The sequence below is a fragment of the Canis lupus genome, chromosome 8 (genome assembly GCF_003254725.2).
Source record: "Canis lupus dingo isolate Sandy chromosome 8, ASM325472v2, whole genome shotgun sequence".
NCBI lineage: Eukaryota > Metazoa > Chordata > Mammalia > Carnivora > Canidae > Canis > Canis lupus.
In genome coordinates this window covers 41852924-41878599 of record NC_064250.1, presented here as the reverse complement: position 1 = coordinate 41878599, position 25676 = coordinate 41852924, and the positions used below count along the sequence as shown (strand labels likewise).

The 25676-nt window shown below is 42.7% G+C and overlaps 1 protein-coding gene across 4 annotated transcripts in view; it reads left to right on the top strand.

Moving 5' to 3' along the window:
• The window catches only part of ZFYVE26 (zinc finger FYVE-type containing 26), a 63623-nt gene that overhangs the window by 4617 nt on the left and 33330 nt on the right, over positions 1-25676 (top strand). For all 4 annotated transcript variants that reach the window (XM_025442509.3, XM_035720236.2, XM_049113289.1 and 1 more), the window contains 18 exons: positions 1973-2062; positions 3206-3728; positions 4114-4244; positions 4829-4993; positions 5124-5212; positions 6334-6497; positions 7850-8053; positions 9606-10217; positions 10449-10535; positions 13560-13628; positions 14567-14718; positions 16989-17190; positions 18157-18420; positions 21241-21360; positions 21467-21631; positions 22156-22374; positions 23372-23474; positions 24327-25072. In XM_025442509.3, the coding sequence (XP_025298294.1) occupies positions 1973-2062; positions 3206-3728; positions 4114-4244; positions 4829-4993; positions 5124-5212; positions 6334-6497; positions 7850-8053; positions 9606-10217; positions 10449-10535; positions 13560-13628; positions 14567-14718; positions 16989-17190; positions 18157-18420; positions 21241-21360; positions 21467-21631; positions 22156-22374; positions 23372-23474; positions 24327-25072 (4105 nt within the window). The remainder of the gene's footprint in view (positions 1-1972; positions 2063-3205; positions 3729-4113; positions 4245-4828; positions 4994-5123; positions 5213-6333; positions 6498-7849; positions 8054-9605; positions 10218-10448; positions 10536-13559; positions 13629-14566; positions 14719-16988; positions 17191-18156; positions 18421-21240; positions 21361-21466; positions 21632-22155; positions 22375-23371; positions 23475-24326; positions 25073-25676) is intronic.

Here is a 25676-nt window from a genome sequence, read left to right as displayed (position 1 = left end):
TGAAACAGTGATTTCATTTTCCCTTTTCTTCATCCACTTTGCCTTCTGCCTTTTTATCTTGCAGTGATTTATCTCTACAAGTGGAAGCATGTGTGCAAAGATTTAACTGCAGAGATGTTCACTGCCGCACTGCTTCTAATAAAGGAAAGCTGGAAACAACTCCTATGTCCACAGTACTGGACTGGCTAATCTATTTGTAAAATACCATGCCACTATTAAAATTATGTGGTAAATGAACTTTCGGTGACATGGAGGGATGTCATACTCTGCTACATGAAAAAACATTTTAGAAAACTATGCATTTGGGATGCAGTCATTTATGACCCTGCATGTGCATAAAGCAATTTCACTAGTAACAGAATTATAAACTAAGGAATCCTTAAGGTTCTAGATTAAAGTCCTGATGTCTTAACCAGACTTTGTTCTTTATCAGGCACCTGCTGTCTGGACATCTTATCTATTCCTTCCTCTTAGTCTTCAATAGAAACAGTTAACTTTTAGCCTTCCAGCATGAATTTTCTCCACTGACTTCTAATCGCAAGCATTATGTAAGCATTCAGGTGGCATAAGTGCATTAAGGAAGGACATGATAAAAAGAAATAGGATTTTGCACCAAATACACACTAGATCATGTTAGTCTCTGATACAGTGAGAATAGAGAAAGTGTGATCTTGTGTTCTAAACCGCGCCCCTCCCCCCACAGTCTTGCAGATGCTTCTTGCTTGAGATAGGAGACCTTAAAATAAAATATAACTCCTGGAACCTTTAATCAGCCATGTGATTTACAGGTGTCTATAATTTAAAGCATTGTTGGGGTACCTGGGTGACTCAGTCACTTAAGCATTGGACTCTTGATCTCACCTCAGGTCTTGATCTCAGAGTCGTGAGTTTAAGCCCCATGTTGGGCTCTACACTGGGTGTGGAGCCTACTTAAAAAATAAGTAAAGAAAAAAAAATAAGTAAAGAAAAAATAAAGCAGTGTTTGTTAGGATTTGTCCTAGATTTTACTCTTATTTATATTTGCGTCTGGAGAAGGAGAAACTATAATTTTAGTTTTAAGAACTAGGTAAAGGCAAGTTATTGTGAAACAAGCAGGTCCAAGAAGAGTCCAGAGTTCTTTCCTTCATATATCAGTTTCCTCTGATGGTATGTCTCACTAACAAATATTTGGTGAGATCACTTTTTCTTTTTCATGCTTGAAATAATTGGAAAATAATTCCTAACCATTTCATTTTTAATAAAATATATGTTCAAGGTACAGGTTTGTTTGCTTTAGAGATTAAACAAAATTTTTCAAATGTGTTGAAACATGGCACACAGTATCTGGCACATAGTGTTTAATAAACATTAGGTCCCTTCCTCTTTCATTTTCCAACTTATAGTGAATACCAAAAAACCAAGGTTTGGACCAAAAGAGGATCAAGTGGGTGGTACCCTCCCAGGCTTACTCATAACTGGGTGTTTGGACACTGCAAGGGAGATTCTTGGAAAAAAGACTTCGTGTGACAGAGAAGTCACATGAAATGAACAAACCTAGGAATTTGAGGCTTATCCATGTGGGATTTAAATATTAGTGTTTAAGAGGGATATACATCCAAGTTTAGCTGTTTTTGTTTATAAAGAAAAGTATCTCAAGATGCCTGGGGTGGCACAGTCAGTTCGGTATCCAACTCTTGGTTTCAGGTCAGGTAATGATCTAACGGGTTATGAGATCGAGCCAGGTTTTGCACTCAGCAGAGTCTGCTTCAAGATCTCTGCCTCTGCCCCTCCTCCCCCTTGTGCGCACTCTCTCTCTCAAATAACAAATCCTTTTTTAAAAAGAAGAAAAGTGTCTCAAACATATCCAGGGTTAAAAGTACTTTATCTTAGAGAAACAGCAGAAATAAGACTAACTGGAGAGAAATATTTGCTTATTATTTGTTAAGTAAAGCGTATTTCTAATCTTTATGCTTCTTTCTTACGATTTTTCTAGAAATTACTCCCAAGTGTTTTTCGGAGAAAGCTTGAGTTTCTGTTATTATCAGAAGACTTCCAATGTGACATTCCAGAGGACATCTTCAAGGTGAGAGAGGGCTTGGGAGCCATCTGCTGAGGGTTATAGTCCCTCAACAAGCCCAGCTTGTAACTGATGACATTGGCCAAGACCAGGTTGGTAGAGGTCCTTCTAAAGGAGAGTTCAGAATTATAATAAAGCATCCTGATTTTAGAATCCTTAGAGTTGGATTGTCTGGAAGTACTAAGTATAACTGGGGATTAAAGGAGTTTTTTTCATTCCATGTAAAATAAATATATAACTTAGATTTAAACTTGGTATTTGAATTTTTCACCACTAGATCATAGGGAGTATAAAGGGAGAAAGGAAATGGTATTTGTTGAATACCTCTTCTATAACAGGTGCATTGAATGTGATAATTCTCACAATAACCTTCTGGGGACAGATTCAAACTAAGTCTTAGCCATATCTATACTTAAGTGCCTAATGTGTGGCCTGAGGGCTGGTACAGATTTTCTTCATGACCTGACCACCAGCTAATTAAAAACATATTAACAGTAGGATTTAGGATAGGAACTTTTCATTTGTATAGGTCAAGGAATCATGACCCTGTGACCACCTTGGAGGCAGTTAATGAAGAAGCATCCCTGAGCATTGTCCATGATCATGATGCTAAAGCATGGGAAATCACCTACTTCCCCATCCTGCTTTCTCCCTCTACACTAACCATGCAAACAAATTATAGGCTATAGAAGTTCTTGCCTTCACCGGCTTACCACCTAGTTGGGGAAGAAAAGACTAATACACACATGCCACAATTATGGACTAAACCAGATGGTACGAATTTTGAGTACTTTGAAAGCCCAGTAAAGAAAGAGAGTTATGTGGGTTGAAGGTATCTGGGAAGGTTTTTAAGGATGAGGAATGGGCTATACCTCAAAGATGGAACCCCTAGGCAGTTGAGCTCTCTCTTTGCCTCCATCTCTTCATTTGTAAAATGAGGATAATATTAGCATCTTCCTCTTAAGGTTGTCGTAAGGATTAATTTAACTTGATTTTTCTATGTAAAGGACTCAGCACAAAGTAACTATTACAAAGTGTTTGCTACTGCTCCTATTATATACACACTGAAAAGAGGAAAACATCAAGGCATATGAATGATAACATCCTAGACATGCTCACCATGAATCCCTTGCTTCATCCTCTGTTTAGGAATTATATGAGGCCTTAGCTCAAGATACAAGAGGCCCTATGCTTGATGGAAATCAGAGGCGGGAGAGCTGGACCCCTCGACTCAGCTCAGAAGCTGTCTCTGTGCTCTGGGATCTTCTGAGGCAGGCTCCCCAGCCAGCACAGGCCCTACTGGAGCTCCTACTCCAAGAGGACGACGGTACTGGCCTCTATGGCTGGTCTCTGCAGAAGGCACTGGTGGACCTCATTCGAAGGGCACTTGAAGCTGTGCAGGGCCCTGCTGCTGGGCCCACTGGTATAGTAGATGCCATCTACAGAGCCCTGCGGAGTCTGCATTGCCCTGCAGAGCCACTTGGGGTCAAGTTACGTCTCCTGTGTGAGGAACTCTTGGAAGTCTGCAGGGCTGAGGGGAGTCCCCTGCAGGAGGAGCAGGTGCTCAGCTGCCTGCTACACAAGGCCGGACAGAGCCTGGTATCCCTTTACGGCCATACCTATGCAGAGAAAGCCACAGAAAAGTCAGTGAAGGCCATACCCTCGGGAAAAGGTGTGTGCTCTTTGCTGCTGCTTCTTGCATTTTGGTAATTCCACTGTACCCAGCCTCTGAAGTTCCTCTAAACTGGTGCCTTCCAAGTTGCTCAGGAAATCTAGTGGAGAGGCTAAGCAAAAATAGTAAAGTGTTCTTTTGTAAAAGTAGAGTTTGTAGTCCAAGATTGAATGATGGAAAACATAAAGTAATAGCAATACCTAGAAAGACCTTTTCAGAAACTAATGAGAGAAGTAAAAGTGTCTTTAAGATAAAAGTGTAGGAAGCCTGGCTTAAGTTTTTAGAAGAGTGAACTCTTACATCTGTTGGTTTTTTGAATGGGCTTTAGCTTAGGAAGGAAGAGCTCCCTATTCCCCAGTAACCTTGTGTGGTTTAATTTTTTTAGTGTCCCCTGATCATCTAGATCCTGAGCAGGCAATGCTAGCCCTGTTCTCCAATCCTGACCCAACCCAGGCTTGGAAATCAGCCTATTTCTACTGCCTGAGCAACAGCAAGCACTTCCTTGAGCAGATCCTGGTAAGTCAAACTTACTCATTCTCCATCACAGAAGGACCCAGGGATTTTCTGTAGGCTTTTCCATTTCTCATTTCTCTCCCACTTGTTCTCTCCCAACATAAAGCATTCTAATTAGCGGTGAGTCATTTGGTGTGTCCATCACAAAGTCCCAGGGGAAGGGAGGCTCTGAGAACTAGTACCATTCATAATTAGAACTGCATTCGTTTTATATTCACCCTTTGGTGGGAACTAAGATGTTCATACATATAAGCTTTCTAGAAGGTATGAGGAAGAAAAGATGGTGGCAGCAATATGTTGCCTAGCTGACAGGGGACTTGAATTATTCTAACCTCCTTCCGGACCACAACTGAGCTTTAGTTTAATTCAACAAATATTTATTAACCTCTTCCTGTGTGCCATGTACTGTGCTAGGAGCTGGGGTTGTAACAAGTCAGTCCCTGCCTTCAGAGGGCTTACAGTCTAGTGTTTGTACTCAACTGGCCAATTCTGTCATTGTCTGACCTCTCCCTGCTTTACCATAAAGCTTCCTACGCTACTTAAAAAGCAGCAGGTAACCGCCTACAGCAGCTTCCATTGGCTTATAGGTAACAGCACTAGCACTGCTGAAGGAAGAAGACTTCCCAAGTCTTGGCTGCCTACTAGACAGAGAATTTAGGCCTCTCAGTCGACTGCTTGTGCTCCTGGGCTGGACACACTGCCAGAGCCTAGCATCAGCCAGGAGGCTGCTCCAGACACTCCACAGGGCCCAGGTAACTCTCACTCTGCAGCGTGAGCTATGGGGCTTCGAATTGAGGCAGAATACAGGGTCCTGAAGTGGGTTACAGCCTCTGACCCCGGGTGCCTTAGTCAGTGTCTCTTTCTTCTCCCATATCAACACAGGACCAAGGCTGTGACAAGCTCCTCAGGGATGCCTGTGATGGGCTGTGGGCTCACCTGGAGGTCCTGGAGTGGTGTGTACAACAGAGCAGGTATAGTCCTGTCCAGCCAGCCCCCTTCCCCACTGTTGGATGGACTTGACCCCATGCTCTGCACATGTACCATTTCAGGTTCCTTCCACATTTATGTTTGAATTGACAGCATTGACTGATCATTCCGACTGTTAAACCAGGAAAGGAACAATTAATTATTACCATAGCCATAAGGTTATAACTAGAGGATAATTTGAGGATGACAGTGAGGAATGAAGCAAAAGTTCACATTTCCTGAGCACTTTCTATCTGCCAGACATTGCTTTAAGCCCTTTCAGTAGGTGATTTCACTTAAGCCTCACAATCATTCTGTGAGATACATCCCGATCTTGTTCTAAGTGTAAAGGTAGGACAACTTAAGCCCAGAGGAGTTAAATAACATGGCTAAAGTGATATAGCTAGTAGATGTGGCCCACATTCTTAGGCCTGTGTTATCCTGGATCACACATTTAATCAACAACTGCCTCTCGCATTGTGTACAAGGCTGTGCTTCCCTGATAATTTAGCCTTAGATTTTTCTGAGATCCAGGTTCTTGGTTTGTTCTTCATCCACTTCACCAGCACTTCCTAAAGTAGAGTAGGCAGAGGGGCAAGTAGTGGGGGGCCCTTACTCAAAGCAAAGCAGAGAACCTTGGGTCAGCTCTTAGCTGGGAAGAGTATGGAAATTGGGAAACCTGATCTTTAGGCCCTTTCTAGGTCCTTTCTAGACAAGTAGAGGTGACTTGATGGATGTACTTTCTGATGGTAAACAAAAGCTCTGCTGTGTCCTAGACCAACTAGAATTTAATGTTGAGGGAAGTGAAACCTGTGGTGTCATGGGCCAGAGAGAAAGAGCAAGAGGGAATAAAGATGGATTTTTCAGAGCACTAATATAAACTCTCTCTCGGGCAGCCCCGGTGGCGCAGCAGTTTAGCACCGCCTGGAGCCCGGGGTGTGATCCTGGAGACCCGGGATCAAGTCCCATGTCGGGCTTCCTGCATGGAGCCTGCTTCTCCCTCTGCCTGTGTCTCTGCCTCTCTCTCGTTCTCTCTGAATGAATAAATAAATAAATCTTTAAAAAAATAAAAAATAAATAAAAAATAAACTCTCTCTCTTTCCTACCTCTCTATTTTGCCTTTCAGTGACCCTATACCAAAGAGAGATCTCTTGTGTCATTTACATGGTGGAGACAGCCACTCTGTGCTCTACTCTCTCCATCACCTTACCAACCTTCCAGCCCTCAGGGAGGAAGATGTTCTCAAGCTCTTACAGATGGTGCCAGCCAAGGACCCCCAGCAGGACCATGGTGAGTTGGCAAGGAATGACTTGGGCAAGCTTTCGTCTTAGGACAGTCCTGCACCAGTTTATCTCAGCATAAGATTTATCTAGAAATGATCTGTCAAGATGGGTGGTCCAGCAGGTGCCTACTAGATTAGCACCGTTTGCCCCAGTCAGATTATGGGATGTAGGGACACTCTTCTCCTTTCTTGGTGAGGTATGGGAAATCCTACGAGAACAGTCCCATAGGAACCTTTGTCCTCATGGAACCTTCTCAGGAACCATTCATATACCTTCACCCCAATGAAGCAGAATTAGGACCTGCCCTCTGAGTTTATAGCATTTGTTATGGGCAGTATTTTCCATGCTTCATAAACTTCCTCCTAGCACATTCTGTGCTTCCTTTCCCTCCCATCTCTTCTGCATAATCTATTGAATAAATAAGTTTAGAAAAAAATACTTGCCTAAAATAATAACAAAGCCTGGTTTTAACCTTGGATCTCTGCTTAAAACTGAGCTCCACATTAACAAGCTGTTTTTAAAAAAAATAAAAATAAAAAAATTTAAAAAAATTAAAAAAAACAAAAAACAAGCTCTTTTTGGTGTCAAAAACACATCATAACAAAGCCAGAACACAGACCAGGGACACTTAGCTTTGAGAGAAATAAATGTTTCCTTATGGCAGTAGATGTTTCTCAACATAGATACTGCTTTGATTTACGTTTTATTGTTATTTTTTTTAAAGATTTTATTTATTTATTCATAGACACAGAGAGAGAGAGGCAGAGACACAGGCAGAGGGAGAAGCAGGCTCCATGCAGGGAGCCCGACATGGGACTCGATCCCGGGTCCCCAGGATCACACCCCAGGCTGCAGGCGGTGCTAAACCGCTGCGCCACCAGGGCTGCCCTGATTTACTTTTTAAAAGAACCTACTGCTAACTGGAAAACCAGTTTTCTACATTCTATTTATTTTTTTAGGAAAAGTAGGCAATCTGTTTACCAAATTTCCTAAAGGAACTAGAACACTCTTTTTTCACATACAAGTACAAAAAGGTAGACTAAACATTAACTTGACATTTTAATTTTTTTTGAAAAGGCAAACTGGTATTTTAAGAAACATAAGGGAAAGCCTTGTTAAATAGCCATGAGGGCTATAGTGAACAGCCACGTAGAGGGGAGGTGGGTGGGAATAGAAAACAGGGGCTGCATGTTGGTGTTGAGTGGAGGAGGGGCCCAGGCCCTGTGCAGGCCAAACTGACAACAAGGAGGAAGTGTGAGAATCTGAGCCTAAAGAGCAGTAGGTCTTTGCTTTGGCCATGCTTGTAGCCCTGTCTGAGAGACCTGGCTCTGAAGTTCTGCCTGTTTCTCTATAATTCAGATTCAGCTGAAGCCCTAGTCCCAGAGCACCTGAGCCGGTGTCAGAACCTGACACTCTACCAGAGCTTCTGTGCCATGAAGTATGCCATTTATGCCCTCTGTGTGAACTCACACCAGCACTCCCAGTGCCAGGAATGCAGAGACAGAGCTTCAGAGGACCTGGCCATGGCTGCAGAGCCAGCAAATGATTCTCTCTCCTCCCCAGGTACAATACTTCTCTCTACCACCTATCCCAGATGTAAGCTGGTAACAGCCTATCCCAGTGAGTTCTTCATGGAATTGGGAGGTGGCCTTGGTTTTCTTATGCCCGGGCATAATTTCATCCATTTATCAGCCTCCATGAATCAAAAGGACATGGAGAAGACAAGTGATTTGCCTAAGTTCTAATGGAGTCTGATCCCTTAGTGCGGTATTTTCTAAATGCTTCTTTTTTAACTACAACCCGCAATGAAAATAACATTTCACATAACACTCCTGTTTGTACTTAGGTATGTAATTTGCATTATATATATAAGATAATATAAACTAGTTATTTAATTATATTTATATGATATATAATTATATTTTATAATTATATATTATATAATTATATTTATATGATATATAAACTAAGTTTTTTGTTTTTGTTTTTTAAGATTTTATTTATTTATTCATGAGAGACCCAGAGAGAGAGAGAGGCAGAGACACAGGCAGAGGGAGAAGCAGGCTCCATGCAACAAGCCCGACATGAGACTCAATCCCAGGACTCCAGGATCACACCCTGGGCTGAAGGCGGCGCTAAACTGCTGAGCCACCCAGGCTGCCCTATAAACTAAGTTTTAAAGAAACAGTATTTACCCTTCCAAATGGAGCATTTATATATATATATATATATATATATTTATATATATATGATATATATCATATATATGAGATATATAACATATATATGAGATATATAAACTAAATTTTAAGAAAGAATACTTATCCTTCAAATGGAGCACACTCTCGATTATTTTTCTGTTCTTTTTTTTTTTTAATGTAGCTCTCTAAGTCAATGTCCTGGGTTACAACTTACATTCTGAAAGAATGTCATGTTTTATCCTCTTTTCTTTTTTTCTTAATCACTTAAAATTCCTCAACTTGCTTTCCATGACTAGTGGTCAGTTTATCTCTCTCATGTGGCTTTGGAATAGACCTTCACCTGTGAGCATAGTCTTTTTTTTCTTTTAATATTTTATTTAGTTATTCATGAGAAAGGCAGAGACATAGGCAGAGGGAGAAGCAGGCTCCCTAAAGGGAGCCCAGTGCGGGACTCAATCCCAGGATCCCGGGATCACACCCTGAGCCAAAGGCAGACGTTCAACCACAAGCTACCCAGGCATCCCAGCATGGTCATTTCTGACCAGTGAGTATTTCTTGAAAAATCTAGGTAGCTCATGATGAGTGAATGAAAACATAATTGAGAAATAAGGAGTCTCTATACTGCCTTCATTCCAGGTACTGAAGTGCTTATCAGAAACGAGGGATAATACTTAAAAGCAAAAACAAAATAATGAGTGTTCAGTAAGCTATACTCTTAATTAAGGTAGCAAAATCTTTCTGCAAATCATGAAAAGACATGGCTGAATAGTCTCTTATTCTTCTGACTATAACTGCTTCCCTTAGTCATTAAAAATAAATGAGTTAAAATCAAGAGAATGTTTGAGTCTGGCAAGTTTATAATGTTTGCATTTTCTCTCTTCTCTTTCTCTGACCTCTTATATGTGCTTCTTTAGGTGCTTCAGATCTCTTTTCAACATACCTAGCCAGATGTCAACAGTATCTGTTCAGTATTCCTGACTCTTTGTGCCTGGAACTTCTAGAAAACATCTTCTCATTGCTCCTCATCACGTCTGCCGATCTTCACCCAGAGCCTCACCTGCCCAAGGACTATGCTGAAGATGATGATGTCGAGGGGAGGGGCTTTTTGGTGTTGAGGTCACCATCAGAGAGCCCTCAGCACATAGAACAACCTGAGAGGAAATCAGAACAGGGTTGCCAGGGAGTCCCCAGCAGCCTTCCTAATATAGTCCCAAGCTGTCTGAAGACAGATCCAAAAAACAGTTCCCCAGGGCCCCATGGCCACAGCTTTTTGGACCTAAAGCACTTTACTAGTGGTATCAGCGGGTTCCTAGCTGATGAATTTGCGATAGGGGCCTTCCTCAGGCTTCTCCAGGAGCAGCTGGATAAACTCACCAGCCACGATCCCCCTGAGAAGCCAAAGCTGCTAGAAGGCCAGAGCTGCTCAGGAAGCAGAGATGGACTGCAGAGCCGCCTGCACCGGTTTTCCAAGGTTCTCTCTGAGGCCCAGTGGAGATACAAGGTGGCAACAAGCAACCAAGGCTCAGGTGAGAGGAGACGGAGAGCTGGTGGGTCCCAGAAGTGAGGAGGTTAAAAATGCCAGGAATGTAGGAGAGAGCGAGTTATGTAGGAGTCACACCTTAACTTCTGGCATATAACCATAGCAACCAGTGTCAGAAACCTAAGAGCCAGTTCAGATCTTCCCCTATCTGTTATCCCAGGAGGCAGGTCAAGTCAGAATTGGACACTTCTATGTGACCCATTGTTTGCTGTTGCAGAGAAGCAGCCTTCCCGAAGATACCGGCCTGTTGCCACAGGGTACCTGAGTCTCCACCGGAGGCATCGGACAAGAAAGAGCTGGCCAGGTACTCTAAAAAGCTCTCCCCACTCCTCATTCCAATGTACCAGGCAAGTGGTATGCTGCCACTTGTCTAGTATTCTTTAAAATAAAACACATGGTCCAAACAAACGCAAGGGATCTAAGATTATTCTAGTCCCATTCCCCCAAAGTAACCTTGCTAATAGTTTTCTTCCAGAAATTTTCCATGCAATATAAGCATATGTTGAACTTTATATATACAACACAGATGCATCATACTGTATTTACTGTATATATTGAGACTCATGATTTTCTTTTTTCACTTGCATTCTTTTATATATATAGATGTATCATACTATTATATTGAGAACTTTTTTTCTCTTGTAATTTAAAGGCTACTTAACATTTCATTGTTATATATACCTTTTTGTGGACATTTAAATTGTTTCCTGTTTTTTACTATTATAAACAATGCTGTAGTAAACAACCTTGTGCATATGTCTGTGTATACATACATGTATATGTGAATATATCCATAAAATAAGTCCCTCGCAGTAGAATAGCAAGGTCAAAGATTTGTGGATATAAAATATAGATGTAAAAAAAAATAATAATAAAATAAAATAAAATAAAATATAGATGTTACCAAATTGGCTTAAAAAGGAGGTAGACCGGGATCCCTGGGTGGCGCAACGGTTTGGCGCCTGCCTTTGGCTCAGGGCGCGATCCTGGAGACCCGGGATCGAATCCCACGTCGGGCTCCCGGTGTATGGAGCCTGCTTCTCCCTCTGCCTATGTCTCTGCCTCTCTCTCTCTGTGTGTGTGACTATCGTAAATTAAAAAAAAAAAAAAAAAAAAAAGGAGGTAGACCAGGATCCCTAGGTAGCTCCATCAGTTAAGCATCCAACTCTTAATTTTGACTCAGGTCATGATCTTAGGCTTGTGAGATGGAGCTCCAAGTCAGGCTCTGCTCTGGGCATGGAGCCTGTGTAAGATTCTTTCTCTCCCTCTAACTTTACCCCTACCCTTCCACCCCCTTCCCGCTGCTCATGCTCCCTAAAAAAAAAAAAAAAAATGACCAATTGATAGTCCCACCAACTGTATATGAATGCCTATTTGTACATGCATCCATCAAAAATGAGTAATATCAATTAACATTTTTTTCACAAATATTAATATAATAGTGGTTTTTATATTTAATATTTTAATATTAATTTTGGGTTGAAGTTGTATTTTCATGTATTTATTAACCATTTATATTTTTCTCTTAGCTGATTATTCATATCTGAGGCCCATATTTTCTGTTGGGTTTACTTACTGAATTTTAAGAAGTATTTTATACATTAAGGAAAACATGTCATTATGAGCTACAGTTTTTTCTCTATTTTGTCTTTTTTTTTTTTTTAAGATTTTATTTATTTCAGGGGATCCCTGGGTGGCTCAGCGGTTTAGCGCCTGCCTTTGACCCGGGGCATGATCCTGGAGTCCTGGGATCGAGTCCCACGTCAGGCTCCTCGCATGGAGCCTGCTTCTCCCTCCTCCTGTGTGTCTGCCTCTCTCTCTCTCTCTCTCTCATCAATCAATCAATCTTTAAAAAAATGATGTATTTCAGAGAGAGAGTATGAGCTGGGGGTAGGGACAGAGAGAGAAGCAGACTCCCTGCTGAGCACGGAGCCCCAGTGTGGGGCTCGATCCCAGAACCTGGTATCATGACCTGACCTGAAGGCAGACGCTTAACTGATGCTTAACTCCTATTTTGTTTTTAGACTTTTATTATGAGTTTTTCTTAAGGAGTTTAATACAGGAGCATTATACATGAGCATTATACATTTTTGGATAATCAAATTTCACTATAGTCTTTGGTGCTGGCTTTTAAATAAGTAACAGGAGAAGAGTGCCTGGCTGGCTTAGTCAGTGGAACATGTGACTCTTAATCTCAGGGTTGTGAGTTCAAGCCCCATTTTGGGTATAGAGATTACTTTAAAATAAAAAATCTGATAAATAAATGACAAGAAATTCTTCAGAGTTTCCTGTGTGCTGAACAGTGCTATCTAGGTAGCTTAAGGGCAATGAATGAGGCATGAACCAGGACCTTGCCTTCAGAGAATCTTAAGTTACCTGTATTGAAAATATATTTGAAAAACTTCAACTGCACTGAAGTATTCACTGTCTGAAAACAAAAGAAATCTCTTAAAAGGGGAGATCAGCATAGCCTACAAAGATTAGGGAAAGGGATGTTATGGAAAAGTTGACTCTTGAACTGAGCTCAGAAGAACGAGTAGGTTCTAGCTAAGTGGCAATGAGAAAAGTGTGCATACTGGGAAGGGTGGAGGATACTGTGAAAGAAATCTGGAAATTTCAAGATTGAGTTGCTAATGCCTTAAGCTGCTCATTTAATTGGTTTGAGTCAAAATAGTTTGTATCTGCTTGACCCATCCAGCCCAAGAATGCAAAATCCATCTTCTCTTTCCTACAACTATCTGTTTCTTTCTAGTGAGCCAAGGAGCCTCCTGTGCACAGGGCTGATAACTCTCTTAAATGACCACAGTAAATAATAGCAAGCCTCCATTCACCAACCCAAGCACTTCAGAAAGCAGGTGTTCAGAAGCCTTTGCTCCAGAGCTTTAAATGTCATGGTCTTTGCCAGACTGGTTTTTATACTTGGTTCCCTGCTTTTTCAAGTATGAGGACTCTTTCTAAGTCAGAAAATTTTTTGGCCCTCTTTGCACCCTACGTGTCCTGCTCATAAGAGTTGTGCTTTTATTTTTTTAGAATGTTGACAGTGCTTAGTAAGGAGACAGGGTTGCTGACTCCTAGAAGTAACTTGAACGCTCCTGAGGCTCTGAGACCCACAGGTTGGAAACTGCTATTACTCAAATGAGCACAGGGACCGTATTAGGCCCACCCTTCGCCTTTGATCTGTAGAAACTTGTATTTGCCATGAAAAGAGCAACAGGGTAATAGTTACCCATTACCCTCTCACTCTTAATACCCAGACCTTGGCTTCAAGCTGAGTTTCCACACTATAAGTTAATGGTTGATTTTTCTCTCTTCTTTCAAATACCTTTAGATGGCCAGGACAGAAGTTCTAATCCATCCCTGGAAAGTACAAGTAGTGAGCTGAGCACAAGTATTTCAGGTATGGGGGTCCCAACCAGTTGCCAACTTCAAGCATCTTTGCCTTGATATAGAGTTGCCCTACACCATGATATAAAATCCTGGACTGGGATCCCTGGGTGGCGCAGCGGTTTAGCGCCTGCCTTTGGCCCAGGGCGCGATCCTGGAGACCTGGGATCGAATCCCACATCGGGCTCCCGGTGCATGGAGCCTGCTTCTCCCTCTGCCTATGTCTCTGCCTCTCTCTCTCTCTCTCTCTCTCTCTCTCTCTCTCTGTGTGTGTGTGTGTGTGTGACTATCATAAATAATTAAAAATTTAAAAAATAAAAAAAATAAAATCCTGGACTGAGCAGTTCATATCTGGGTTCAAGAAGGTTGGTCCTAAGAATGCAAGCTTCCAGTTATAAATAAGTCCTGGAGATATAGAGTGTTACTGTAGTTAACAGTTCTGTCTTATATATTTGAAAGTGGCCAAGAGAATAGGTCTTAAAATTCTATCACAAGAAAAAAAGTTTGTAACTAGGTGTGATAAATGATGGATGTTAACTAAACTTATGGAGTGGTCATTTCACAATATGTACATAAATCATTATGTTGTACACCTAAAACTAATACAGTGTTATATGTCAATTATATCTCAATTTGAAAAAAAAAAAAAAAAGATGGCTCTGCAGATGGACAAACAGATTTCAGTAGGGAAAAGGGGAAGGGCTGTCCCACCATCAACTGAGTTACCCATCAACAGAGGGAAACAGGTGAAAAACCCAAAAATGATACTTAAGTCTTGTATACAAAAATGAAAGCATAGGTTTGCCCTCAATTGAGGAAAAAATGAAGCTCTGTTTACAGAACTTTTAGAGAAGGACTTTGAAGATAAGAGTTTGGTGGGAGGTGCGAGCAGTATGGTCTTTCCTCAATTTCTGTTGCTTCCTTGGCCCCCACATTCTTGCGTCCTAATAGAGGGAAGTCTGAATGCTGTGTCTGGAAGGAATGAGCTCGATGGCCAGTTGCAGCCCCAATCTCAAAGTTCACTCATCCCCATGATGTTCTCCCCACCTGAGTCACTGCTGGCATCTTGCATCCTCCGGGGGAACTTTGCAGAAGCCCACCAGGTAAGGGGAGTACCTGCGTAGCAGGTGTTAGCCGCCCAGGCCATGCCTTGTGCTAGTAAAGAATACCAAGGCAACCTGTCACTGTCCAGGGCCCACTGAGCCTCAGGAAAACCTAGATGTATGTGCAACCAGAGCCTCAGGAGCACCTAAGGGGCCACATCTAGCAGGAGCAGCAGGGAGAAACTTGTAAGCATCAAGGCCCAGTCCTCAGCAATGTGGACTTAACGATACATCCTGAATATTTAAACTGTTGAATTATCTCTTAACAGAAACAGTATTTTAACAAGATCAAAGAAAATATTTAGCCACGATTCCACCACTTCAAAACATTGGAGTATTTTTGCTTCTTTCCTTGTACTCCTTCTGTGAACACATATGTGTTTTTATATAGTTAAAAATGTGATGCAGGAGTGCCTGGGTGGCTCGGTCAGTTAAGAGTCTGCGTCTGGCTCAGGTCATGATCCTGGGGTCCTGGGATAGAGTGCCGTATCTGGCTCACTGCTCAGTAAGGAGTCTGCTTCTCTCTCTCACACTCCCCCCACTTGTGTGTGCATGTTCACTCTCTCTGTCAAATAAATAAAATCTTTTAAAAAATCATAATGCAGACAATTTTTAATAATAGCTATAATGCCAGTTCATTATACAAGAAGTATAGGAGCTACCAAGCTAGAATTTTCATGTTATATAAGAAAAAGCACAAGGAGTGGAAGTCAGAAAGACTCATACCCTCTCTGAAATTTGATATACTCATTTGAAAATTGCAGTTAAATGTAATACCTATTTGTCCTACCTCATGGGAATGTTAAGAGGATTATGTACAAGCTGTGAGAAATCGCAAGAATCTTCTACTAAAAATTGCTTAAATTTAATGGCATAAAAACCTGCTGTGCTGGTTTTAAGACTTTTGGTATTTTTATCACCCTTGCTCTGATCCCTTAACACAGAGTTCAGAATTTTTCTTTCATGAGAGTTCAGTTGTTGAGTAAATTGAGGAGAAATCTAGGTGATGGAAGAATCTTTAACTTCCTTTGATCATTTTAGAACCCGTACTTGATTGATAATGATAAATCTGACCCTCTATGGGAGAACAGGACCCTTGCCAACCTTTTTACACCCAAATCCAGAGAGGAATTCAGCTGGGATTCCCCACCATCCACCCCCCCAAGGCTTTACTCCTAAATGTCCTCACCTCCTCTTCCTTTCCTAGGACTTCGATCTTTTCTATTTTTTTTTTAAATAAAATCTCTATTTTCTTAACCTGGTTATAGAATAAGTCATGTGTATTGCAAGAAAATACCAATATTAAAATTGCAAGAACCAATATTAAGGGTAATATATATATTTTTGCCAGTATTTTTTCCAAGTTATGAATGATTTTTATGTAGCCAAGATTATGTTGAATGTAAAACTTTAGTGCCTTTTTTGCATTTGCTTTGTAATTGGTTTTAGTGACCTCACAGCAGTCTGAGCAAGTAGGTGCATCTGACCATTCCCTTGCTGCTCAACATAAGATTTTTTTCATCCTTGTAAGAGCTGTAATAAATAGTGCCAAGATTATCATCTTTAGGCATTAAGTTTTTTTAATTATTTCCTTTAGAGAATTTCTCATAGAAATGACTAAGCCAAAGAATAAAAACATTTTTAAAGCTTTATAGACTATCAAATTGCTTTTTAAAAAAGGTGGTGACAGTTCATTCTACCACTACTCCATGAGGGGTTGTTTTTACTTTTTGTCATTGTGATAGATGCAAAGTGATGTTAATATTATTTAAATTCCCTGGGATCCCTGGGTGGCGCAGCGGTTTAGCGCCTGCCTTTGGCCCAGGGCGTGATCCTGGAGACCTGGGATCGAATCCCACGTCGGGCTCCTGGTGCATGGAGCCTGCTTCTCCCTCTGCCTATGTCTCTGCCTGTCTCTCTCTCTCTCTGTGACTATAATTCATTCATTCATTCATTCATTCATTCATTCCCTGGATTACTAGGGAGAAAACTTTTCATCTATAGATTAGTAATATGTAATTAGTCATTTGCATTTTTTCTTAGAAATTATCTACATATTTTGCCTATTTTCTGTTGGGGCCATGGTGGCTTTCTTGCTGACTTTTATTAATTATTTCTATATTTGATCTGTTCTAACATTCAGTGCTCTCACAAGACTATAAAGCAGTTGTCTTAGGACCATATTCTAGTGATAGGCAAGATCTCATGTGTCTTGGTTTCCTAACTCAGCAGACCCAATACAACCCATACTCATTCTTCTCCTGTGACAGGTGGTGTTCATGTTCAACCTGAAGTCCTCGCCCAGTGCAGGGGAACTGATGTTCATGGAGCGCTACCAGGAGGTGATCCAGGAGCTGTCCCGGGTAGAGCACAAGATTGAAAACCAGAATTCAGATGGTGGTAGCAGTACCATTCGAAGAACAGGCAGTGGCCGCTCAACGCTACAGGCCATTGGCAGTGCAGCAGCAGCAGGTGCCACTATAGGTGGTGAGGTAGCCGGGGGTGGGGGAAAAGCCACTCAAATCTTAGGTTCCTCATAAAGGTGAGCAAAAATCCAGAGCAGGACACTTGCCTTGAAGAATAGCAATCCTGACACATGTAGAGTCATTTTCTAGCTGTGTCCAACTTCCCTGACCACAGTGGTCACATACCTGCCACGTGAGCTACTCTGTGAAGTTTGTCCTATGGGACTTAAACTGAAGAGTGTGAATGCTCTTCCTCCCATGTGTTTCAGTGGCCACTAGCTTGGGCTGTGGGAAATGGCTAGGAGTTTATTTCCTTCCTATGTAATTATTCAGAGATAAAGCATATCACTTTATTTTTCTGTAAAGTGAAGAAGTTGTGTTTAACACTGATGGCTTAGGATTCCACAGGTTTTAATGCCCAACACTGGCTACGCTGCAAAATTTCATCCTTTCATTATTTCTTGAAAATGGAATCCTGCCCCACATTTCCACATCTCTTATTGGTCTAGGCTCTGCATACCAAGTAACATCACAAATCTCTCCTACATTCTCCCAGGAAGTTTATAGACCTCTTCAAAAGGATATACGCACATCTTTTTTTTGCTTTTAATACATTCTTAACAATGAGTACTATGTTGTACCTTATTTTTTGTTGTTTTTTTTAGCAATGTGTTTTAGAGATGGTTTCTGATTAGCACACACAATGCACCTCATTCTTTCTCAGCTTACCTTTAGGTGTCATTGGGAAGAAGCCCCTATCATCTTGATCATTTTGAGTTTCTCTGGGCCTTCCTTTCCATAACGTTCTTTTGAGGCTGTAAGAGCAGGCTGTAATGATGGTGCTGGTATACAAGAAGATATCCCGTGCAGAAGGATCTCAAACATTTGTTTTTAAATAACTACTTTTTAAAATAAAAGTGGGAGTGAGAATCATGTTAACCTCTTGCTTTTTACTCTGCTTCTGGGTGTCCAGGAATGGTATTTTACTCCATCTCTGATGTGACCGACAAGCTACTCAGTACCTCTGGAGAACCCATCCCCACGCTCCAGGAGGACTTTTGGATAAGCAATACCCCAGTGGAGCCCACTGCCTCGCTGAGAGAGGTGCTGGAAGACCTCAATCCCCCTGCCATGGCTGCATTTGACCTAGCTTGCTGTCAGTGCCAGCTCTGGAAAACCTGCAAGCAGCTCTTGGAAACAGCTGAACGACGTCTGAACATTAGCCTTGAGAGTCGAGGTAAGTGTGCCTCTTTGGCTTTATTCCTTAATTCCCAAATGAGGGGATGGATTTCTGAGATGCTTGAGAAATTCTATAAGAAGGAAATGCTTATTGGGGAAGGAGGGACAGGATTATTAGTTAATTCCCTCATGGCCAATCTGGAGGCTTAAATAGAGTCTGAGAATTTTGTCTTCTGAATAGACTTGTCAGGGGGATCCCTGGGTGGCTCAGCGGTTTAGCGCCTGCCTTTGGCCCAAGGCGCGATCCTGGAGTCCTGAGATCGAGTCCCGCATTGGGCTCCCGGCATGGAGCCTGTTTCTCCCTCTTCCTGTGTCTCTGCTTCTTTCTCTCTCTCTCTATGTCTATCATAAATAAATAAATAAATCTCTAAAAAAAAAAAAAAAAAAAGAATAGACTTGTCAGACTGCAATCATTCAGAGAACTTCTTTTCTGGTTTATAGATAAATTCAAGGAAGAAATATATATTTAAAACTTGTATAGGGGATCCCTGGGTGGCGCAGCGGTTTGGCACCTGCCTTTGGCCCAGGGCGCGATCCTGGAGACCCGGGATTGAATCCCACGTCGGACTCCCAGTGCATGGAGCCTGCTTCTCCCTCTGCCTGTGTCTCTGCCCCTCTCTCTCTCTCTCTCTCTGTGACTATCATAAAAGATAAATAAATAAATAAAATTAAAAAAAATAAAATAAAATAAAACTTGTATAAATGGAAACTGTGCCTTTAGACTGCATGCCCCTGCTGGAGTGAACCCCACTTAACCTAAAACCTAGAATTGTCTTGAGTTTGTAAACCTGGCAGAAGGGAATATTTCATGGATCATAGATCATAGTTAGAGAGAGGATTGTATCTTGAGGTTAATAATATCCCAGAGCATGTATATGGAATTCTTGAGAGGAATCCAGTATATGAAGGTAGGAGAATGTGAGTAAAGAATTAGGAAAAAAGTTCCATTCCACTCATTCTGGATACATACACCAAACATTGGAAACAGCCTGCCTCTCTCAGTGATATGGATGGAGAGATGGATGGTGAGTAGGTCATGATATTATAGCCACTCCTAGGCTCAGTGATTCATTAGAAGAAATTACAGAACTCAGCATGCAGTCATACTCATGGCTAAAATTTATTTCCGCAAAAAGACACATAGCAAAATCAGCAAAGGAAAAAGGCTGATGGGACAAAGTCTGGAGGAAATCAGGCACAGCTTCCAAGAGTCTTCTCCCTGTGGAATCACACAAGCTGTGCTTCATTCCTCCAGCAATGAGTTGTGACAAGTGTGTACAATGATGCTCATTGGAGACTCAATGCCCATGGTTTTTATGGGCCGTCATCTCTGCCCAGCAAGTATCAAAATTCTAGACTCTCAAAAGGAAAGCAGATGTTTAGCATAAACCACACTGTACACAGTTTAGACAGCAACCACTCTCATCATTTAGGGCACTTTTTTTTTAAGACTTTATTTATTTAATTATTCATGGGAGACACAGAGAAAGAGAGAGAGGCACAGACACAGGCAGAGAGAGAAGCAGGCTCCATGCAGGGAGCCTGTCGTGGGACTCAATCCCGGGTCTCCAGGATCAGGCCCTGGGCTGAAGGCGGCACTAAACCATTGAGCCACCCGGGCTGCCCCTACGGCACGTTTTATATCAGTGTCAGAAACCATTTACCAGTTAAGTTTATAGCTGCCAGCCTGGCAACCTTGCAAATATGCCTTTCTAAGGATAGCATTCACAGGCCTGCTGTGGTACCTCTTTTCTGCATACGCCTACAAATCACTTCTGAGCTATTTGTTAAAATATCCGCTAGTGTTCACATAGCCTTTCTAAGAAAATATACTGTGGCATACATAGTGCTGTTTTGTGTGGTGTTTTTTTTTTTAAGATTTTATTTATTTATAGAGACAGAGAGAGAGAGAGAGAGAGAGAGAGAGAGAGAGAGGCAGAGACACAGGCAGGGGGAGAAGCAGGCATCATACAGAGAGCCTGATGCGGGACCCGATGCAGGGTCTCCAGGATCACGCCCTGGACTGCAGGCGGCGCTAAACCGCTGCACCACCCGGGCTGCCCTGCAGTGCTGTTTTTATTGAACAGTTTCCCTCCCCCTTATCTAGTACTCATATTTTAAAATGAAAGATGTTATTCAAATTGTTAATAGCTGGGGCAGCCCCGTGGCGCAGCGGTTTGGCGCCACCTGCAGCCTGGGGTATGATCCTGGAGACCTGGGATCAAGTCCCACATCGGGCTCCCTGCATGGGGCCTGCTTCTCCCTCTCCCTCTGCCTCTCTCTGTGTGTCTATGAATAAATAAATAAAATCTTTAAAAAAAATTGTTAATAGCTGAAATGGTCTCATGTCAATCAATTAGGAATTAATTTAGTACCTGCTGTGTTTCCAGATTACCTGAAGTAAAGGGGGTATAGGAGAGATATAAGGAATAATCTTTGTCCACAAAGTTGTTCATAGTCTAGTCAGGGTGTCAAGATGCCACTTTAAGCAAAAGAGAACACAGGATCCCAGCTCAAGCTCTCAGCTGAGAACACTACCAAGGCAAATTCACAAGAAGTGATTAGCTTGGGACAGCAACTCTATAGGAGTGCCAGAGATTCTGGGTCTGCTGCTATTGGCAGCTGAGACATCGTGCTGGAGGTAGCCCTGGAACCTCAGGCATGAAAAGGACATTTGGTTCTCACCCAAAATGGCACAGCATATATTTCCTCCTTAGCGTTGAGGAAGATAAAATTTTACAGTAAATACAGGACTGAGTATCAGTCTCTGAAAGTACCTTATTTTTTCTGCATTCCCCTTCCTTCAACCCATTTCCAGGTCGACGGCTAGACCATGTACTCATCAACGCTGATAGCATTCAAGGTTTTCCATTTGTTCTTCAGCAAATCAGTAAGATCCTCAATTATCCACTTACATCAACTGGACAGACTAAATTGGGTGAGCTGCTCCCCCCCCGGCCCCCTCCCCCCCCTTTTTTTTGGCTTCTGGACTTGGAACATTAGGTCAGCATCGGAGTTCACTTTTTCTCCTTTGCTTTCCACAGAGAGTGTAGAAGAAAAAGGCGCTGGCCCTCCACGGTGCAGCATTGCTGAGCTGCTTCAGATGTGTTGGCCCAGCCTCACCGAGGACTGTGTGTCCAGCCATGCCACCCTCTTACAGCAGCTAGATCAGGTCCTCCAGTCACTGAAAGAGGCATTGCAGTTGCCAGGTACAGGCCCGACTGCTCGGCAGCAGAGGCGGGCTGAACTGGGGAAAGGAAACAGCCAAGAAGGAAGAAGCACTTTGGAGCAGGGGCTGAGGACTCTAGAACTGGGCTCTTATAGCCCCCTAGTTAGCCAGGGCATGTCTCAGAGCTATCTCTACCTGTTTCCCCACCTCTCAAGTGAAAGGATGCTTAATGCTCCCATTAGCTGATACATTTTTCTGATACTTAATGAGAAATACACCCAGAAGGTGCTTGTAAACATTGATCAGCCTTTTCTAAAAGATTGCCGTGCCCTTCGTAAAGCCGTTCCACCTCGGAGATACTGGGGTGAAAACAAGACTATCCCCCCCCTGATTTTTCCAAACTCAAAGCTCTTCCTGGCTGAGAATCACTTGTACAGACAACCAATTTAGGATTTTATAGCTATCTTATAAGCCTAGCACCCAAGCTATAGGATGCCCCATTGATCCAAAGCTGGAAGTACTGACTAAAACCCCTGTCCCTTCCCCTGTCGTAACTGCTTCCAGAGCCCAGGAGTACCCCACTCTCCTCACTGGTGGAGCAAGCAGCTCAGAAAGCTCCAGAGGCAGAGGCCCACCCTGTGCTGATCCAGACTCGGCTCCTCCAGAAGAACTTGGGCAAACAGACCCCAGCAGGTAGCAGACAGACTGACTACATGGGCACCTTTTTCAGTTACTGCAGCACTGTGGCTGCAGTTCTCCTTCGGAGTTTGAGCTCTGAGCCTGGTAAGTAGCAAGAAAGGGGATGGAATCATGACTGGCCTGGTATTTAGAACAGGGAAGAAGAAGGGCATGCAATTAAGAGGTTCTGGGGACTGGGGCGCCCAGATGGCTCAGTCACTTGGGCGTCTGACTCTTGATTTTGGCTCAGGTCATGATCTGAGGGTTGTAAGATCAAGCCCTGCCTCAGGCTTTAGAGCCTGCTTGAGATTCTCTCTGTCTACGCCTTCTCCTCTCCCTCTCTAAAAAAAGGGGGAGAAGTTCTGGGTACAGTAACCAAGAACACCAGGTTTATAGGGTCCTTTCTTACTCATCTGTGTTTTATTCATCCCTGTCTCCCCTCTGCCCCCTCAAGTGTACCACTGCATGGTACAGCTGTATAGCACATGGGAGTACTTGATAACTTTTGATTGCATTAATGACAAAAAATACTTCTCTCAGATCATTGCGGATTTGAGGACCCAGAGAGGATCAAGTCTCTGATATGAGTCCACAGAGTGAGTACTGGGTGCACTTTAGTTGTGTTGAAGAGAGCAGCATGAGCTGTTTGTGGCTAGAGCTACCAAACCTGAAGTCTGTCTGTGGTTGGAAGTCTTTAGAGCAGTAGTAAGGTGTAAACTTGCAGTCAGGGTCACATGAAGAATACCCTTTACATAGAAGATATCAACAGAGAGCTCTCGATGTAGTTCTTTTTTTTTTTTTTTTTTTTAAAGGTTTTTGTTGTTGCTATTGTTGTTTGAGAGAAAGAGTACAAGTGGGGGGAGGGGAAGAGGGAGCGGGAGAAGCAGGCTCCTCACTGAGCAGGGAGCTCCAAGCAGCGCTCCATCTCAGGACCCTGAGGTCATGACCTGAGCCGAAGGCAGATGCTTAACCAGCTGAGCCACCCAGGCACCCCTCAATGTAATTTTCATTTTGACAGTGCTCTTTTTTTATTAATTCTGGGAAACAGGGCTCTGAACTGTTACAGTCAGTGGTGAAAACAAAGGTCACTTTATTTTTTCAGATCACATGGAGGTCAAGATAGGAAATCCATTTGTCCTCCTACAGCAGAGCTCTTCCCAACTCGTGTCACACCTCCTGCTTGAGCGACAAGTTCCCCCAGACAGGTAGGAGCTACTCTGTGGAAGTTAAGCATGGATAGGCCTTCCTAACTGTTTAGTTACATTAAGGAATACAAGGGCTCAGTGGGGCTGTGCTTGAGTTCAGTGCAGACAGTGGGGTTTTCTTCCAGACTTTTCCCTTAATTTGCATTTAGTCTTATACAGCTGCATTAAGATTAAAATTCAATTTCAATTCACTTCATTTCTTTCTGTTTTGCCACCTCTCACAACATTCATATTGCAAGCATAAAATTAAGGGGTGAATCTTCATTTATGAATAAGCAAAAATCAAAAATTTGATGACTCATTTGTTGGCTATGCTATCGGAAAACAAGCATTCTTCTCATAGATTGCTGGTGGGATATAAATTGGTATAGCCCATATGGGAAGACAATTTGTCCATATTTATTTAAAAAAATAATTATATACCCTTTGACCTAGCAGTCAGTCCACATTGGGCAATTTATCTTGTGGCTTTATTGACCTATGAAAAATTATATATATACAAAATCATTTTGTTACAGCTTTATATGTAATAGAAACAAATAAGAAAAATTTATTCACTAATAGAAGACTAAAGTATCGCTCAACTCATAATGGAATACTATGTAGCTGTAAATAGGAATGAGAAGGTCTTTCTTTAGAGGGATGTGGATCTCCCAGATATATCAAGTTAAAAAAGCAAGAACAAAACAATGTGTTTAATAGACTACCTTTCGTGCAGGGGGCAGAAAGAGAGTAAGAGTAATAATTAAAGAGTCTGCATTTACATTTGATTGTATAAACAAAGAAATTCCGTACTTGGGTAACATGCCTGTGCACTCAGGTCCTTTGCATCCTCTGCTTCTCTCCCTCCAGGCTGGCAGCCCTTCTGGCCCGAGAGGGGCTCAGCCTGAGTGTGCCAAAGGTCATCGTTAACTGCTGCTGTGAGCCTCTTGCCCTTTGCTCTTCCCGGCAAAGCCAACAGACATCATCCCTTCTGACCCACCTGGGCATCCTGGTCCAGCTGCATACCTCCCACTGCCTGGAGGACCTCCCACTTTCTACACTGAGCTCCCCAAAGCCAACTGGGGATCCCACATTGAAAAGGAAGCCCCGCTCCTCCCCAAGGGATTCATCACACCCAGCCCTTACATCCTCTGCCTTGGCCTTCCTTAAGTCTCGCTCAAAGCTGCTGGCCACAGTGGCCTGTCTGGGGGCTTCCCAGGGGCCCAAGCTCACCAAGCCCAGCTTGTCATGGAAGGAGCTTCGTGGTCGCAGGGAGGTGCCTCTGAGTGCAGAGCAGGTTGCCCAGGAGTGTGAGCGCCTCCTGGAACAGTTCCCTATGCTCAAAGCCTCCCTCCTGGCTGCCTGGGAGCCCCTACAACAGTCCACCGAGCAGGGGCAGAACCTGGCAGTGAGTCTCTGTGGCCAGGCCAGTCTCTCTACTGTCCTCCTGGGCCTGCACTCTCCCAGTGCCCTAGATGTGCTCACCGAGGCCTTCGAGGAAGCCCTGGTGGCCAGAGATTGGCCCCGAGCCCTTCAGCTCACGGAAGTGTATGGAAGAGACGTGGATGACTTGAGCAACATAAGAGATGCAGTCCTGAGCTGTGCCACGGCATGTGGTGAGCAGAAGGCTATGCCTCCCTCTTCATTGGTGGTAATAACATTGAGCATTCAGCGAGTGTATCATCACATTTGATCCTCACAATAACTAGAGAAAGGTGCCACCATAATCGCATCATATTGAAAGGAGACCAAGGCTCAGAGGTTAGGGAACTTGTCCAGGATAGTAAATGGTAGAGCAGAGCTTAGAATCCCACTCCATCTAACTTTAGAACAGGCACTCATAGCCAGTATCCTCAACACTGCATATCAGAATCACTGGAAAATTCTATAAACTATAAATATCTGAGCCCAACCCCCAGACACCCAGGATGGAGTTCAGGCAAGTGTTTACTTTAAAACAGGGGTCAGCAAACTTTCTGTAAAGAGCTTTGTAGCCATACAGTCTCAGGTGCAACTACTCAACTCTGCCATTATAGGATGAAAGCAGCCATAGATGGTACATAAACAAATGAGCATGGATATAGTGTAATAAAACTTTATTCGTTAAAAACAGACTGACAGTACCTGGTTGCCTTCCTCAATGGAGCATGCAACTCTTCATCTCAGGTTTGTGAGTTCAAGCTCCATGTTTTGTGTAGAGATTACTTAAAATCTTTTAAA